Here is a 17,361-nt window from a genome sequence, read left to right on the forward strand (position 1 = left end):
ATAAAAGAGGGTGGAAACCGCCGTGTTGATGATTAAAAGGCAGAAAACTGGTGATGCTCGTCCCACCTGGAAACCAAACGTCCAGAGGGCGGCAGCAGCGCGCTCCCGTCTGACTTGGGACATACTGGCCTCTCTCTCTCGCTCTCTCTCTCTCTCTCCTTGTGTTAAGTCTTTCAGGCACATTTTTTATACGTTAAAAAAAAAAATCCCTAATCCGAACCAGCTCCATCTACGACCCGACATATCCGGTGAGTGGTTGAAGTGTCGCCCTTGGGACTATCCCACGCAGCCCCCTCCCAAGCCAAACCATCCTGAGTAATCATGATGACAAATGCACAAATGTTATATTACCAGAAGAAAAAGGTGGAAATCAGAGTGTTTCTAGCTTAAATGACACACACGCACACATCAGCAACAGAGCTGCTTTAATATGAAGCCAGTGTTAGTAAAGCTGAGATAACAGAGCTATTAGACGTGGTTGGAGCTCGAAAAGGACATTTGAGTTTACAATCATCAAGTAAACTTAAAAAAAAAAAAACGTTTATATGACACTAAGGGGCCAAATTTACGTCACTATCGCTCTGTCAATTATTCAGCATTAAACAGTGACGAGAGAAATTTCTTGTAAGACTTTATATCATGTCACAGTTTCTCAACTTTACCCTTCTGGCAACTTTTTGCCCCCAAACTTTCCTCCTTTCAAAGGTTTTGTGTGTGTGTGTGTGTGTGTGTGTGAGTGCGCCGCAGGCTCTGCTTGATCTGTTGTTTGCGCAACACACAATCACATTTCTTTTAAGCGACAGGGTGTCTAGACACACACGTGACCGGGCGCGTCAATGCGCACTAGAGACTGGAGACGGAGCAAGGGCACCCAAACCATCCGCCTCATTTACAGACAGCCTCATACTCCCCCTCGAGATCGCAGTCGGCGGCTCGCTCTCTCTTCCACGGAAACTTCGCGTGAGATACGAGCTTGGGATTATTTTAACGCTCAGAAAAAAAAGAAAAAGGTTCGCCTGTGTGTTGAAACAGGTCGAAACGCTCGGCTGCTGGACGAGTGTTCTCTCTCTCTCCGGGCTTTAGAAACGCAACTCAACTTGGGTGAGAGATTCAGACCTGGATTTTTGCTCCCTGGCTCATCTCAACCCGGGCAGACCACATCCTCTGCAGACGATTGGCATATTTGGACGATAGCGGATAAACAAACAAATAAATAAATAAAGCCTCCGCATGCCCGGTGGAGAACCGCACTCTGTGCAGTTTGGATCACGGATTTTTGTGGATTAATGCTCTTGAAGACACGGCAGCGAGCTTCGGTTTTCATGGGATAATTGCCATAACATTTTAGGCTTAATTAGGCCCCACGTTCTGTAATTTCCATTAAAGCTACTGCGAACTGGCAGAAAGCTTTTTTCGTTCTTTTTTTCTAAGGCAGTGTTTATTTGTTGAAAAAGCTGCCTGGAGAATTTTTAAGGGGTCAGCTCACTGCTCTGGGTTGCACATCACCAAGTGAAAATTGTAACACATTTAGGCTCCGCGCAGCAGGGTTGCTCCCCCAGTCGCTTTAACGATCACATTCTGCTAGGTTTTCGTCATCAGACACAAGTCTTAAATTCCCGAAGGTGATGGTGACTTATCCCCGGAGGAAAAGTTAACTGTCCCGTGAACCCTGTCTGCTTTTTTTGGTGATCTGGTTTGCAGAAGACGGCGAAAGAGACTGGCGTATGCTACAGATTTCCTCTGCTTGTCCAGACCACAGTTTTTCCACCGTCTTTTCTCAGGCTGCTTATCACCGCCTGGACTCGGATCCCGGAATCTTCATGATTTGCGGACACAATGCTCGTTTTTTAGCCGGGAAACCCTCTTTTCGTCCCGCATGTTTAGGACCAAACGATCGGGGCTCGTCCGGCGACTCTGGAGGAGCCGTGCGCCCGTGGAGGGCGACGGGGAAACGGATAGAGGGACGCATGGCTCCGGGGGCTGCTGCATGGGCAAAACGACAAAGGTGGCCAAGTCCAACGCAGGGTCGGAGGCTGAATTGAAGGCGTTGACCCACTCGATACTGAAAAAGATCAAAGAGAAACAATTGGAGGTGCTTTTGCAGGCAGTGGAGTCCAAAGGGGGTGCCCGCAGCCCCTGCTTACTCCTGCCCAGCAAAGTGGACGCCAAAGTGGGTCAACAGTCTTACTCTCTCCCCATGCTGCTCTACAAAGTGTTCAGGTGGCCGGACCTCAGGCATTCCTCGGAGTTGAAGAGGCTGTCTTGCTGTGAATCCTACGGGAAAATCAACCCAGAGCTTGTTTGCTGCAATCCCCACCACATGAGCAGGCTCTGTGAACTCGGTGAGTTGGATTTTTATGAAAATAGACACGTTTGTTTATTTATCTGTTTATTGGCAGCAAGTATTTTGAATTCTCTGGCCTTATTTCAGAGCAAGTTCAAGTTCAGATGCTGTGACATCATGTCAGAATTACCTAAAGAGCTAATTAGCCTAATTCAAATGACATCACCTCTGTTGGCACAGTTGTGTTGAGTTTCCATAAGGTCAAACTAGCGTGCTGAGACCCCCCCCAACACCTTCCCATCTTTTCGGAAGTGTGGCGCCATTAAATCCGAGTTTGACATGTCGTTTGACTAAAATAATAATTGATTGATTGGCCGTGTTGTAAAAACGGTAACGTGTATCCTAACGTATCCAAACATAAAGAACATGCTTTATTTTATTTTTGGCACTTCAAATATGCGCTTTCCAAACAACAACAAAGCCTTTCTGCTATTTAAACCTTTCATAGATGGCATTTCCGAAGTGCACAGGGCTTTACAGTCTTCCAGTCTTTCCACGGTGAAGTTTTTCCAGGGTCTCTGTGTGTATGGGCGTGCACGCGCTCGCTCGATTGAGTGCGCGCGTTTGCTTGGCGTCCCGGGCCAAAAGAGGCCCGTATCTCAGTTTGTCCTAGACGCTGATAGTGGCCCTTCTGGCGCCAGGCGGCCCCCCCCCTGTTTATCTGCCTGCCAATGAAAGGCAATAGCCGCCCAGCCGGCCTCTCAGCCTGCCTCTCCAGGCGGAGCTGACAGACACAAATCTTTCCCCCCTGAAAAATGACAAATCTTATCATAAAGTTTCGATCTCTCCCTTGTTTTCCCTTTTTTTCCCTCATGTACTCATTTTTTTTCTCCATACAGAGTCTCCTCCTCCACCATATTCCCGCTATCCCATGGACTATCTTAAACCACCAGGTGAGCTTGCTATTCATGCATAAATATATGCATTCATGTTATTGCCAGAAGCGCATTTGTTTTTGCATAACATTTCCATCTAAAAGGCTATGTTGCATTTATGAATGTTTGTGTTGTATGTGCCTCTCCAGTGCGTGTGTGTGTAGGAAATGGCTCCATGTTATGTTGTGATTTATGATAGCAGTGGAGTGGCACGCCTGGCTGACTGGCTAGCCATTTCCAGCATGGCTGACAGCCAGGGCAAGGCAGTACAAAGTTGAGACACCAGCTATAGACTGACTGACTGGCACATCACCGGGGGCAGCCTATGTGTTCCTGTGTGTGTGTGTGTGTGTGTGTGCGGCTAAAGGGGGGGGTTTTGTGTGTTCGTCTATCTCTTGTGAATCGCAGCGCAGGGAGAAACAGACAGACAGCGGCGTCTCTGGAGCCAGCCAGTCTTTATCAGCTGAATTAATCAACAGAATGAGGGTGAGGGCTTGTGTGTCTCTAGTGTGTGTCTGTGTGTGTATAGCTGGGGGTGTCACTGTCCCCATTTCCCGGTTTGATGTCTTGCAGAACAGAAGAGAGGCTTTGTTGTAATTTCTTCCACATCTAAAGCGTAACTGTTGCAACCGTGTTAATTGTGCACTTCGCTCCACACATCGCTTCTGCTGTCATTCTCTTCCTCTGTTCAGGAAAGTGGCATCAAGTTATGTCAAACAAGGCAAAGTCAGTTTTCAGTGTGTTAAACTTCACACTGTAGCTAGAATAGTGTGAGATCTACATAATTTCCCATCCCGTCCTCTGTGTTTTGTGTTGTTTTTTTGCTCGTTTGCTCATCATCTTGCTGTCTACAAGTGCAGGAGTTAAACAATGACCAGTTAGGCGACCAGCCAGCCAGTTAGTCAGGAGAAGAGGAGAAAGTGGTTTTGAGTGAGTGGAAACAATAGGAAGTCATTGCAGCTGCAGCTGCGGTTCTTCAAAGCCCCCCTCCTCCTTCCCTCCGTCTTTGTCATCACCGCTTTAGCAGTGATGTTGTCCTTAAAGAGCGTTTTTCAAAAAGTTAAATATAAGTAGGGTTGATCTAAAGTGTTGGAAAGAAAAAAACAAAAGAAAACAAAACAAAAAAGCCGCAGCTCAGTCCTCAGTGCTTAACACTCAGCTGATGTGAAGTCTGCCCTGTGGAGTTGCAGTGGCGTCTCCGTACGAGTTCAGTTGGAGACTTTCCCCTGATGAAAGGAAACAAGAATGTAAATAGGAAAAGAAGGCTGGATACACACAAAGGAAATGATTATACAACTCATACCAGCCTGAATGGGAATTGTAAACCCCCCCCCCCCCAAAAAAAAAGAAAAAAAAGAAAAACCCACAGAAAGTGTGTGCATGCAAGCAGATGTGTCAGTTTCACGCCTCTGCGGAGCGTACCTGCTGCTCTCTTTCCTTGTTCGGTTGCGTTAAGCCCGCGTAGCTGCGGTTGTGGTTACTTGGAGACGACCCGTGTCTGTCTGCGCGTCTCTTTATTGGCAGAGTAGGGTGAAAGAAGTATTAATAAAACACTGCAGCGTGGTGGAGAGTGCACACACACACTTGTATGCACACGGGACAAATAAGCTTATCATGCAAAAAAGTAAAAAAAAAAAAAAAAGCCAGGGGTTTTTCCCTACTGCCTCAGGGAACTGTCAGTCATCAGCTTGTTCATGTACCTGGACGTTATTACAGTTTTCTGTAGAATTCTCTGTGTGTTTGGTTTATCTGAGGATGTGGTAAATCCTCATGACATTCAGAGAAATCTGCATGGAGGGCGATTGGACGTTGCTAAATAATTTGCACGGAGCGGAAGGGCCATGAATTTTATGATGATGGTTTTATGATTCCAGCAAGCAGGAAGTGGGTGGGTGGGTTGGGGGGGGGGGGGGGGGGGTATGCGTGTCATGGTGCCTGCCCACTCCAGCAGTGGCGGTCAATATGAAAGCAGGCCAGACATAAAACGCTACCTTGTTTCAGCTCTGGGGAATATAAATCACACACTGTTTAGTTCCTTCTCTCTGATGCCCCCCCCACCTCAGCCCTGTGGTCAGCTGTGAACTGTTGCCCGGGAGACCAGGGCAAGGCCATTGGCAGCCGGTGAAAGCGAGGCAGGCTCGGGTTATGCCCGTGCATCTCGTTACCGTGACCGCAGCAGCATGGGCTGCGTTTGGACGGGCCGGGGTGGGAAGGGAGCAGTGAAACCGCTCTGGTTGGCTCTCTGTCAGCTGCTTTCAGCAGAAACACAATAGCACTCCTTGCCATACGTGGATTACTTCTGTAGGTGCAAATAAATATAACGCCTTTTGGCGCCTTGTTGAGCAGTCAGAGCGGGTGCTTTGGAGTTGGGAAAACTTCACTGACCTTACACTTCAGTGAGAGTGGCGCTGACCACCGCTCCATACTGTGGTGGTGAGCATTGTTGACGCAAAAGGAATATATCATTAATAAATCCCAAGCTACCAGCAGCAGTCTGTATTGGTCCTAGCCCTCTCCCAGCACATGCTGTGGTTTTGTTGAAGCTCCATTCAGGTGTCGTGTTGAAACTAGTCTACATTACAAGTCTTAGTGGGAGTTTAGCATTCAAATGCAAAGCGAAGGAGAGAGCGGGTCTAGTTTTCTCTCTATTGCGTGCATCTGCTGGTTCACCATGAAGAACATTTAGAATAAGCAACTTTTTTTGAGCCCACTAAATGATTTCGAGGCTTGTTTTTGCATCTTTGACAGCTCTGTTTGCTTTTCGGCGTGAAGACTCCGATGTCGGTTTGACATTCAGATCTTTTACACAAGCCCGGTCTACTCAGACCCAGAGCGGTCGTGTAATGTTGGGTTATTGAGCGGGGTTTATCGTGCCCAGACTGAACCCTCCGCTCAGTCGTTAGCAGAAAGAATACACCTCTTTTCGGATCAGCAGCTCGTCTGTACAGGGGAAGCCGGGCTAACGTTCCTCCTGAAGCAGTGGATTATGGGGGATTATCAGGGGTGTGAGAAGCGCTCCGCTGTAAGTCTCCTGTGCGTATGTGTGAGGGTGCGAGCTTCGTCGTCAGCATCTTCATTAGGCATTGATTTCACCAGAGTGATTGACGGCCTCGCAGCTGCTGCTGTGCTGTCTCCTCTCACTGCCATGTAAATGCACACACACTGATTCAAACTCTTCTCTTTCTCCATTAGATTCTCCAGACTCTGGACCTTCATCCAGTGAAACTGGAGGAACGACTTACTCGGCCCCTGTGGGGCTTTCAGGTAAATATTCCTACTATTACCCATGTTTCTGCTCTTTTTCTCCCAATCCATTCCACTTATGTCTTCCTTTTCCTCTTCTATTGATTCTTCCCAACAACCACACGTATTCCCTCCATACTTGCGATGATGGAGGCGGTGATTGTGGGGGCCCCTGCTTCCCCTCTGTAATAAAAAAAGCCGTTGAAGGAGGGCGGCGTATTTCTCCCACATCCACATAAATTCCTCCCTCCTGGCTCTTTGAACAACGCTCCACTCTTCTCCTTTTCCTTCCCCGTTCCCTCTCATCCCCTTTCCGTGTTGTGTTGTAATGGAAGACAAACACGCTCAAGCGTTGTTTGGAGAAGAATATGTTCTGTGTGTGTGGTATTGAGGGAGGAAAAATGTGAGCAAAAAAAGCTGGCTTCGACAGACATGAGTGTTTGTTTGGGTGTGTTTGTGCGTACAGGGGACGTATTTGTTAGATCCTCCTCCGGGCTCTGTGGGGATAAGAGTGAGACACAGGCGTCTTTCTTTCTTCAACCTCCCTGGCAGGATGTATTTCGGGCTTCTTCGGCATTTCCCGCATAATCTCCCTCTGGCAGCGCCGCCTTCCCTGCCCGTTGCCCCCCATCCGCAGGCTCCAGACTAAGATGGGTGTTCGCGAGAGAGAAAGAGTTTGTTCGCCGTTTGCCTTGAGATTGCTCTGTGCTTTTCTCTGCTTTCCTTGGCCTCAGATGGTTCTCATTACCGGGCCTTTAAAGCCTGTTTTATGTCAGTTGGTGTTCGCTGCCCGTTCCAGCCCCCTCCTTTGTTTAGTGGTGGGGTTAGCCTGCTTGTCTGCCTGTGTGTGTGTTAGAGGAACAGAGAACCTAAAAATCAGTCTCTACTCTCCTCCGCCTCCTCTGCCAGACCATCAGATGGACACTAAAGTAGGCCCAGTGTGCATTAACTAAAGACACATTTTAGGCCCAGTTCAAGCGGTGAAACCCAAGAAGTGGAGTCTTAACAGGCCTCCTCGTACTCCCCTCCCTTTCTTTTTCCCCTCCCTCAGTGAAGTATACATGCCACCCCTCCTCCTCCTACCCCTGTTTTCTTTCCTGGCGAGGGTGACATGGCAGCGTTTCAGTGAATGTGTCTCCTCAGTAAAAAGCATTAGAGGTAGAAAAGGCCAGGCGGGGTGGCTCCAGTGCTCTGCCCTCATGATTTCCCTGGCAAGCCAAGAAAAAAAATGGCTAATCCATTCGTCCTCTCACTCCCTCCCTTCCTTCATTCCCTGCTTCCCTCTTTGCTCCCTCCCTCTGGGGCTCTGACAAAAGAAACATGGCTCTCCCAGAGGCCCGCTGCTGACCTTCTAATTCACTCACTCTGCCCTTTTTATGTTCTTCTCCAGACATATTTACAGAGAGGGAGAGGAGGGCGGCTCTCAGGGAAGGAGAGTGGGAAAGACTTGGGAGTGAGCAAGAGCTGTGCCACTTCTTCTCTGCTTTGGCGTTATAATGCAGTAATTAAGTGCTCGTTGTCTGTAGGAGAAGGCTCAAGCTGTAGATCTAATGCGCAACTGCACCTGAGGCGAGAGCACAAGCTTGACCAAAGGACATCAGAGTCGGGAAAGAGGAGGCTCTTTCTCTGCAGGAAAAGCCATCCAGGCAGGAAGGAGTTAAGTGAGCTGTGACAGCGACAAGCGCAAATGCAAACTAGGCTGCCTGCCAGGCTACCAGCTCCAAAGCTCCTCTCGCTGGCTCACGTCATCAGCTTGAAACAGAGTAGAGAGGAGGGAAAAGGAGAGGAGGAGGGGTCGATGGCTGGAGGCCTGGAGCTGGGTGTCGGGGTGCTGATCTCTGTTTGAGCTGGGAGTGAGGGCTTGGATCAGGGGTTTGGATTGAACCAAGAACAGAAGACAGAGATCAAAAAGAGAGATTTTGAAATGGAGAGCAGGCCAGGGTTAAGAGGGTGCTGGACTCTGAGTTATGAATCTGTAGGGTGTTAAGTAACTCGTTAAAAGCCATATAGTGCATTCAGTTGAGTTTATGAGCAGATCAGGTAGCATTCACATTGCCAATCATTCATTTTGTTAAGTTTAAAGTGGCTTGCAATATGTTGTTGGTTGTGAGTTTTTGGATTCGTGACTTGTGAATTTGAAGATATGGAAGTCTGGATCAGACATTAACTGTCAGCTTTCTGCACTTTATTGTTAAAGCCTTCTTTAAAGTCAAGTTACCGGCCACCACTGTTGATGTTCCCACTCTCTGGGATGTATAGTGTTGTTTGTGTGTCGGTGGCATGCCTGTTGGTGCCATTGGGGACTGACCCGGAGTGCCTATGTGTAACAGGATCCTGTCTTGCTGTGGTGACATGTACGCATGCACACACGCACACACATACAGTTTTTCACACATACACACAGGCGGGCAGATAGAATGACTTGGTGTGAGCCCTGGCGCATGGCCGACTGTCACACAGGCGCTTCCTCCCAGTGCAGGTTAAATTTAGGTCCAGTTGTATTCTTATACCACCAACCAGTCACCTCACTCGACAGACAGTCGGCCAGCCCTGTAGTCAGTCAATTAGTCATCCAGTGAATCGGCTGGAGGTTTAACCTTCATCAGAGATTAAATTTAGTCCTGGCACCTTGGCTCATTAAATCAAACTAGTTCTGCTGTCATGCTGAAGGTCCCAGAGAAACGGCCCATTTTTGGTGCAAACCGAGGGCGAGATAAGGCCTGTATGTTTGGTATGAAGTATTAAATACCTAAGACGGCATCTTACTTTTTTTTTTTTTTTGCAAAAGAACCTCCAGCAATTAGGAGCTCAGCTCAGAAACAGAGCACCCTCAGTCTCCCTCAGCATTCCTGCCTTGTTTGGGTTAGCAGGGGAGGAAAGGGCTGCGCAGGATATGACCTCATGTCTTTGAGGAAAAGGCGAGCGGACAGGGAGGCAGCTGAGGCCTCATCTTGACGGAAAACAAACAGTGGAGTGCACCGAAGGAGGGAGAGAGAGAGAGAGTAACTGAAAATTTGTTTTCCTTAAACCATGAGAGAAACGCGTGCGGCACCCATTACGGTAGAGCGAATTCGCACTTTTCTGACCGTAACAGGGTTTCTGTTTTGGTTGTACCTTCATTCCTTTTTGGTTAGATCTTCTTCTTCTTCTTCTTTTAAATTTCTCCTTTGCCTGAACAGTAAGAGGAAGGAATGGAGAGGGAAAGAAGATGGCGGCTTTGGGTGGAGAGGGAGAGAGGCAGAGAGAGAGGTGGCCGGCTCCTCTGCTCTCTTCTCTGTAATTTTGGAGGCTGTGCGTTAGCCAACGAGTTGAGCCGAGCAGAGCTGGGCCGCCCCGTGCCGGGCCAGGATCTCTCATTACTCCCCACTTCCTCTCCTTGCGCGGCAGCCAAACCGCCTCTTGGCAAGGGACTTAATTTTGGTTTTGGCTGTCCTCTGTTCCCCACCCTGTGTCATTATGCTGCACAAATCGAAAAAGCAGCGCACACAGACAGCAGAGGATAGAGAGGTGCGGGGTGGGGGGTGGAAAGAGAAGGGGAAGAAGAGGAAAGCGTGTCTAGTTTTTGCAAAGCTTCACACGCTCCCTGTCCTCTCGCAGCATCGCTTGCAGTTGAAAACATTTACCTACCTTTGCTGAGCCCGTTGATTGAAAAGAGGCCCATGCAGATTTGGCCATGAGCCAAAGCTGGAGGGAAGCCCAGAACAAGATGAACATTGTTTTGGTTTGCAGTCACTCTGTGGAAGTGGATTTTGACATTACCTCAATGTATGAAGATATGAATGAAGGAGGGAGGCGAGGGAAAGAAAGAGAGAGGCAGAGCGTGCGAAGTGGAAAGAGGAAGGAAGGGATAGAAGCCGTCTTTAACTGGATAAAAACAGGAATGGAAATAAGTGGAGACACATGCCTGTAAACCTGCGCGCGCGTGTGTGTGTGTGTGTGTGTGTGTGTGTGTGTGTGTGTGTGTGTGTGTGTGTGTGTGTGAAATTTCTAGTGTGACACAAAGTACTGCCGTCTCCACCCTCCCGCCTGCTCATTCATGTAGTCGGTTTGTCTTTTGTGTACTCAGAGTGGAGGGGTGTGTATTTGTCTCTCCCTCTCGCTCTGTCTCTCTTCATCTTGGTGACAGGCCCAAACTCCGTCGGTAGCCACATCTCTATCCTGAGCATTGGCACAACCACCCTCACCCACACACACAAAAGCGCACGCACATGCATGCTCGCTCGCAGACGCGTAGAGGTGTATGACGATTAATAACAGAGTAAGAATGCAACAAAAACCTCTGATCACATGCAACTGGCTCTGCTAGCTGTTTAGTTCCCACGGTGTGTTTTTTGGTTTTTCTGTGCCACAACAATGCAGGTTATTGTCTGTCCATCTGTCTGTGTCTGTGTGTATAAATGGCTCCTGAGATACAGATCCTGCGGGTAATCTCTCGACCTGTGCGTTTGCAAAAAGTGAGCCGATGACATCACTGCAGTCTGCCTGGCACCTTGTAGCCAACTAGCTGGTGTTTATTTGTCCTGTCACCCTGGGAAATCTGGGCTGCAGGGAGTGGCTGTGTGTGTGTGTGTGTTGGGGTCAGCTTGATGAAGTGTTGGAATAATAACTCAGCAGGAGCAGGGAGGAGGTGTAACACGGAAACAAGGGTGTCCTTGAGTGGAAAAAAGTATTGTGCTGCAATTTAGTGATAATGTGGATCCAGATGGAAGCCGCCGGCCGCCCCGTTTCATTACGAAACGGCCCTGTGTTTTGTCACAAGCCGCGGAGAACACCACGCCTGAGCGACTTCAAGACATGCGGATCGTGTAATTACGGCAGGAACGTCCACTCAAGAGAAAATTATACCATAGATGGAGACATTTGGGGGGGGCATGCAACATTTCTTCTCCATATCTCTCTCCCCCCTCCGTTGTGGCTGGATGGTTAATGTTAGAGATGGCGTGTCTGCAACTCATTCTCTCTATCTGTGTTTCTGCAAGGAGTCAGATCTGTTGATAGCGAAACCGTGCCACTCCCCTTGGTGGTTTTCCTGCCATCGGGGCTTATTTATGTTTCCTGAGCTAGGGGGCGGGGAGTAAGACTTTGCATCGTACCCAACCTGCCACTCTGAAGCACCACTTCCTCTGTCTGCTACTAAACCCACCGCCTTTCAGTTGTCTTCCTTTCTTTCTTTCTTTTTCTCCTACTCTGCCTTTTGGTGCATCATTTCTTCTTCTTCGCTCTCAATTTGCAAATGGTGGCATTCGACAGACACAATGGGACACTTAAAGCAGTGCATCAAGCAGTGAAACTACTTCACTGCTTGATGCACGGTGAAAATGGCCGTGTTAGTCATTTTTGCACATTTGCACCCCCCCCCATGCCACTTCTATAAATGGCTTATATCACTTGACGTAGCATCAGTGTGGACTTACCAAGAACTGTCAAGATGCATTGTGGGTAATGCAGGTGACTTGCAGGATTTTCATTTTCTCATCTTCTTTCGCGTTCTTTGTTTTTAGCTTGAGTTTGTATTCTTTGAAGAAACAGTGCAATTGAGTTGATAAATAACATAATTTAGCCCAAGTTAATGGCTTTTTTTTGTTAATGGCTGCCTGCTCTGCTGCACAACAAGTAATCAATCACAAACAAGTGTAGACTTGGTCGTTGTCTTTCAGCACTTGAGAAACACCAGCCAGACTGTATACTGTCTATAATCTGTGGTCTGTGCTAATGTGAGACAACGGTAACACGCAGAACAGCTGACATTTCTGTCGGGGGGGGGGTTTCCATCTCGCTGCAGGGCAACCTGCTAGTGACAAATAAAAGCTGTTTCATTTCATTCTTGTGGTGAAAAAAGTGAGCTGATCAGCCAGTAGTAGTTGTGAGAAGGTGGAAGGTTTGCTGTTGATTACACTAAAATCAATGAGACTACATTTCTTTGTGAATACAGAGTGAGAAATGCCAGGCTTTCAGGCGCACACACACACAAACACACAGGGTTGAGCATATACGTCATGGCAGAGAGAGCAAAAGGAATGCCTCAAGGTTGACCCTTGACCTCTGGAATAGACTTTCCCCCTGCTTGAGAGAGGGTGTTGACTTGGAAAATAAGGCACCGTGAAGGGCCCTTTCCCCCACCTCAGTGGTGTTGTATCCTTTATGTCTTCCTCATTCCTGTTTTCAGCTGCGCTCTGTGTGTGTGTGATGACGACAGGGTCATTACACGTCTGAGTTGAGACAAGCACAAACACACACACACACACACACACATAGCTCTCAGGGATCGATGCGAGACGGTTCTCAGGAGCCTCCTCACTATTTGCAGATGTTGAAAGTATAGTTCAGAACAGAAGGTTGGAGGGTTTTTTTGTGTGTGTGTCCATGATGGCGTTAATGTGTAATTCTGTGACAGTACTGACTTCTATGAATAGAAACAACTTGGTGTGTGTGTGTGTGTGTGTGTGTGTGTGTGTGTGTGTGTGTGTGTGTGTGTGTGTGTGTGTGTGTGTGGAGTCAGACAGAGGTAATGATTAACCTTTGCAGACTGTGTAAGAGAAGCACCTAGTCTGCCACCCCCACTCCACCCCTCCTCCCTTCAAACTCAGTCCAATTGTCTCAGCTAGCGTGGCGTCCGCTCTTTAAGCCTGGGGACCATTAAAAACCACAGGGGAGCTAACACCCTGACCATTTGCCAAATCTGCTATTATGTGCTAAAAATGCTGCTCTGCATGGGATGTTTATTTAACAACATGTATTTATAATTTCCTCATATGCTGCAGCGGACTTATCTCCAAGCTGATGGTGCATTAAATACCAAAAATGAAGAAAAAAAATACAGCTAGAAATATGCTGATTTGCTCATAACCAGTAGTCACGTTAGCCCATACATCCTGCAGCATCATTTTGGCATTCTTCTTAGTAAACTAGCATGAAAACTGTTTTTCTATTTGGGGATAGAGGGGTGGGGGGTTACATGTGGACCCCATGGGACAGAGCAGACAGGGGCAGAACATAAAGGGCTGGGGTGACAGATGGCCTGAGGGTTGCTAGCTAGCCAGCTTATCTCCAGTGATGAAGTAGCCTGAAAGGACAGGGTGCAGACGAGCAGGTGGGGGTAGGCCAGGGCTAAGACTTGGACGGGCAGACGGATGCACAGACGAGAGAATAAGACAGCCTTCGGAGCATTTCAGAGACCGTATCTGATGGAAACACGCTAGGACAGGCGCTCTGACAGCACAGCTTCGCACGCACCTACACCAGACGCACCTGAAATAGTGTCAGACGGTAACGCGAGGAGGCAGACTGGCAGACACCTCGCGAAAAATGTGTTAAAAATTTAAATCAGTTTAAATTGAGTCTCACCTCACGCTCAAAGCGCATCGATATGGGGGCCCACAGATAAAGAGTGTGTCTTTCACCTCTATTAATATATGTGTATGTGTCTGTTCATTTAATGTTCATCAGTATGAGGTGTAAGCTCATCTGCTGTCAGGACAACCTGCGAACATACTCTTCCTGAGGCGGCACCCTAAGGATCTTGGCTGGTTTCGGCTCTGCTGCTTTGGTGAACAGTGAAAGTTGGTGTTTGTTTACCTGCGAGGGCCATTTGAGCTGGATTATGAGTGGCATGCACTGTTTATTAGAGCTTGGATCAGGCCTTAACTTAACTGTCCAGCACGACGGCACTTGTAGTGTTCTTTTAAAAATACAGTGGTGCAGCTTTAAGCTATAAAAGGATTTGAATCCTACTTTCCGTGCTGCTTTGCTACCTGGCCTGTCTATTATAAGTTCCCTTTCCGTTTGTCTGCCTTGCGTACGTTTTATCCTTTCATCTCTTTTCTCCTCTGCGGTTCTCGCTTACCTGCAGTCTGAGCGAGCTTCTGAGAGGGGAGGATGACTAGGGAGATGGGGGAAGGAGAGGGTGGGGGTGAAAAGCAGTTAATGTAGTCCTGAATAGCAGGGTGTTTTCAGGCTGCAATGACAGGCTCAGACAGGCAGCCGCTCTAATGACCTCTGACGCCAGGCCCTGTCTCTCTCAGCAATAACAAACACACAAGGGCCCCACAGGTGAGCTCTGCCAGCAGGCCCGCTGTCAGCTGTTAAGAAAGTCCAGTCCACTCGGTCCTCTTTGCCCATCAGCCCCTGTACGTGCAAGACTGTGTGACACCGGCCTGAGATACAGATGACACTTTCTGTCTCTTATCTCAAAGATGAACCTTTCGTTTCCTCCAGTTTGGCCTGAGGTAGAGAGCTAGGTACTTAGTTTCCCCCAGCACCCCACGAGGATGGATTTACGATAAACTCCCCGAGGCTCGGCTCAGACCAACTTCAAAGAGCTCAGCCGCTCTTGTTTTATGGAAGGCATGCTCCTTTTTTTTTGGTGCTCCCTTCTCTCTCCTCCTGTTTCTGTCTCTTCCCCCGGTGTTGTCTTTGTCTCCCCTTTTTTTTTCTTTTTTCTCCTCTAATGAAGGCTAATGACAGGCTGGGGTAAGTCGGCTTGGGCCAGCACAGATCCTGCCACATTAATGTTGCAGTTTTTCTCAGACGGGACCTTCCAAATTACCGGTTACATTCACAGCCGCTGCCAGATTAAAGAAAGAGGGGGGGTGGCTGTGGAGTTGAATGGGAAGGATGGTTGCCACTGAGAGGGGCTCTGTCCATTTTTTTTCATATCTGTTTCCCTTTGCAAACTGTTTTTTAACCTTTGCATGTCTCATTTTGTAAATGTGTGTGTGTGTGTGTGTGTGTTTGTGTGTGAGGAAGACGGAAAGTATAAAAGATGGCCGAACAATTAGATAGAAGTTGAGGCGATTATACGATGACCCCCCCCAAAAGGCGCAGGAGGCTCCTAAAAAAACCACGAGAGGAAGCAAAGTTGCAAAAGTAACAGTCAAAATATGTGAAAAGCCTTCCCTCCCCTGCCCACCCCCTCTTTCTTTTCCTCTCGCCCTCTCTTCTCTGTCTCCCTCTATTTCCCTTGCGCCTGACTGGCTCCCACTCTTCTCTCTGGGAGTAGCTGGGAGCCAGATTTCTGTGGAATAGAGATATGAAGGGTTGGGAGGGTGGCGAGGGGGCGCGAGGCATGGCGCAGGAGGCACTCTAAAGGGTGGTGGAGGGGGGGGAGTTTGGAAACTGGAGCGTGGCCAACGCTACTTTTTTTTACGCTCAAGAGAAACTTTAGACTGCAGAGGCCTAGCTTGTCAACGATTCAGACAACTGGGAGGTTTTTGAGAGTTAACAGCCCGCCTTACTCGTCTGCTAAACACGGTTTTAGCTCAGGTTAATCTCCGTCACGCATAAATTCGAAGACGGTTTCCTATCATTTCCTCCAGTGGGGGGAAGCTCGTTGCCATCGAGAGAGAGACGGGGAGACGATCGGACAGTCGGTTGACGTCAGCACATTGTTGGCCACGCCGCAACAAAAATACAGCGAGCCAGACAGAAGATAAGCATTTAATGCCTAGATAAATATTGTACTGCGTGTGGACGCTTGCCTGCCAGTGTCTCAGAGTTGCTTTTCTTGTCTGAAGTCCAGGAATTCCAACATGGTTTTCCTGTGTGGCAGAAATCGAGGATGACAGTTTAGCTTTGGCTCTTGACAAAAGCAAATTCCCCATTTCCCAAACAAGGAATGAGGAAGAAACTGTTCTGAAGTAGTAACGTTTTAATACGTTTTGGGAGTGTTTTTCCTCGACATAGTTGACTTTTTCTTTACCTCTTGATCTACTTTTACTAGCTGGCATGTTTATAAAACACTGTTCTTTTCTGGTTTTATGTCTCTTTACTCTCCTCTCCTTTCGAGTATTTTATTGCCTAATGTTTCAGTGTCATCGTGTTTTCTCGAATCTAACCCTCTCCTTCTCTTGACTCTTTTCTCCTTTCAGATTCCCTGGCATTGCAGGAGTCTGGCGAGCGGGCCCACTGGTGCGTGGTGGCATACTGGGAGGAGAAGACTCGTGTCGGGCGCCTCTACTCGGTCCAGGAGCCCTCTCTGGACATCTTCTATGATCTACCTCAGGGGAACGGCTTCTGCCTGGGCCAGCTCTGCTCCGAAAACAAGTCCCCGCTGGTGCAGATGGTGCGGGCCAAGATCGGCTATGGTATCCAGCTGACGCGCGAGCCGGACGGGGTGTGGGTCTACAACCGCAGCTGCTATCCCATCTTCATTAAGTCGGCCACACTGGATAACCCGGACTCGCGCACGCTACTGGTGCACAAGGTGTTCCCTGGATTTTCCATTAAAGCTTTTGACTATGACAAGGCCGGCAGCTTGCAGAGGCCCAACGATCACGAGTTCACGCAGCAGCCTCGCACAGGCTTCACAGTGCAGATAAGCTTTGTGAAAGGCTGGGGACAGTGCTACACCAGACAGTTCATCAGTAGTTGCCCATGCTGGCTGGAAGTCATCTTTAACACCCGATAGCAGCAGCAGCAGCAGCAGCCTTCCCCCTCTTCTTCAAAAGCCCTCACAAACGGACTACACCCACGTTCCTTGTTTTTTTTTTTTTCCCTTCTCTCCACGGGAAAAAAAAAAGGATTTAAAAGAAGAAGAAAGTCTAAAATTCTGACGGGACTTTTGTTTAATAAATGACTAGGATTTAATTAAAGAAGCGAAAAAAATGTATTTTATGTTATATATAAATATATTATTAATTGTAAATATGAAGACGTTTTATATGCATCATTATTTATGTATTGTGCAATGTGTTGATGAGAAAAAAAATAAGATGCACTTTGCTTAATATAAATGCAAAACAAAGAAATGCCAAAATAATAATAAAAAAACAAATACAAATAATATTTCTTGTCCGGTCTTACTTTGGAGTTGTGGTGGTCTCATTCATTCATCCATGTTTCCTTTCAGTGCATAATTCAAATAAGATTATTTGAATGGATCCACATGTCAATTCTTTAAAA

General features: G+C 47.8%; 1 protein-coding gene across 1 annotated transcript; it reads left to right on the top strand.

Annotated features, from left to right (window-relative positions):
* The first annotated feature begins 794 nt into the window (after positions 1–794).
* Positions 795–16,988, top strand: smad7 (SMAD family member 7). Its single transcript, XM_005931232.3, has 4 exons — positions 795–2,342; positions 3,184–3,237; positions 6,412–6,483; positions 16,329–16,988. The coding sequence occupies exons 1-4, from the start codon at positions 1,877–1,879 to the stop codon at positions 16,865–16,867; spliced, it is 1,131 nt and encodes a 376-aa protein (XP_005931294.1). The 5' UTR covers positions 795–1,876; the 3' UTR covers positions 16,868–16,988.
* The last annotated feature ends 373 nt before the right edge of the window (positions 16,989–17,361 follow it).

This window comes from Haplochromis burtoni, unplaced genomic scaffold (assembly GCF_018398535.1).
Source record: "Haplochromis burtoni strain Fernald_Lab_line unplaced genomic scaffold, NCSU_Asbu1 Contig_137, whole genome shotgun sequence".
NCBI classification, from domain to species: domain Eukaryota; kingdom Metazoa; phylum Chordata; class Actinopteri; order Cichliformes; family Cichlidae; genus Haplochromis; species Haplochromis burtoni.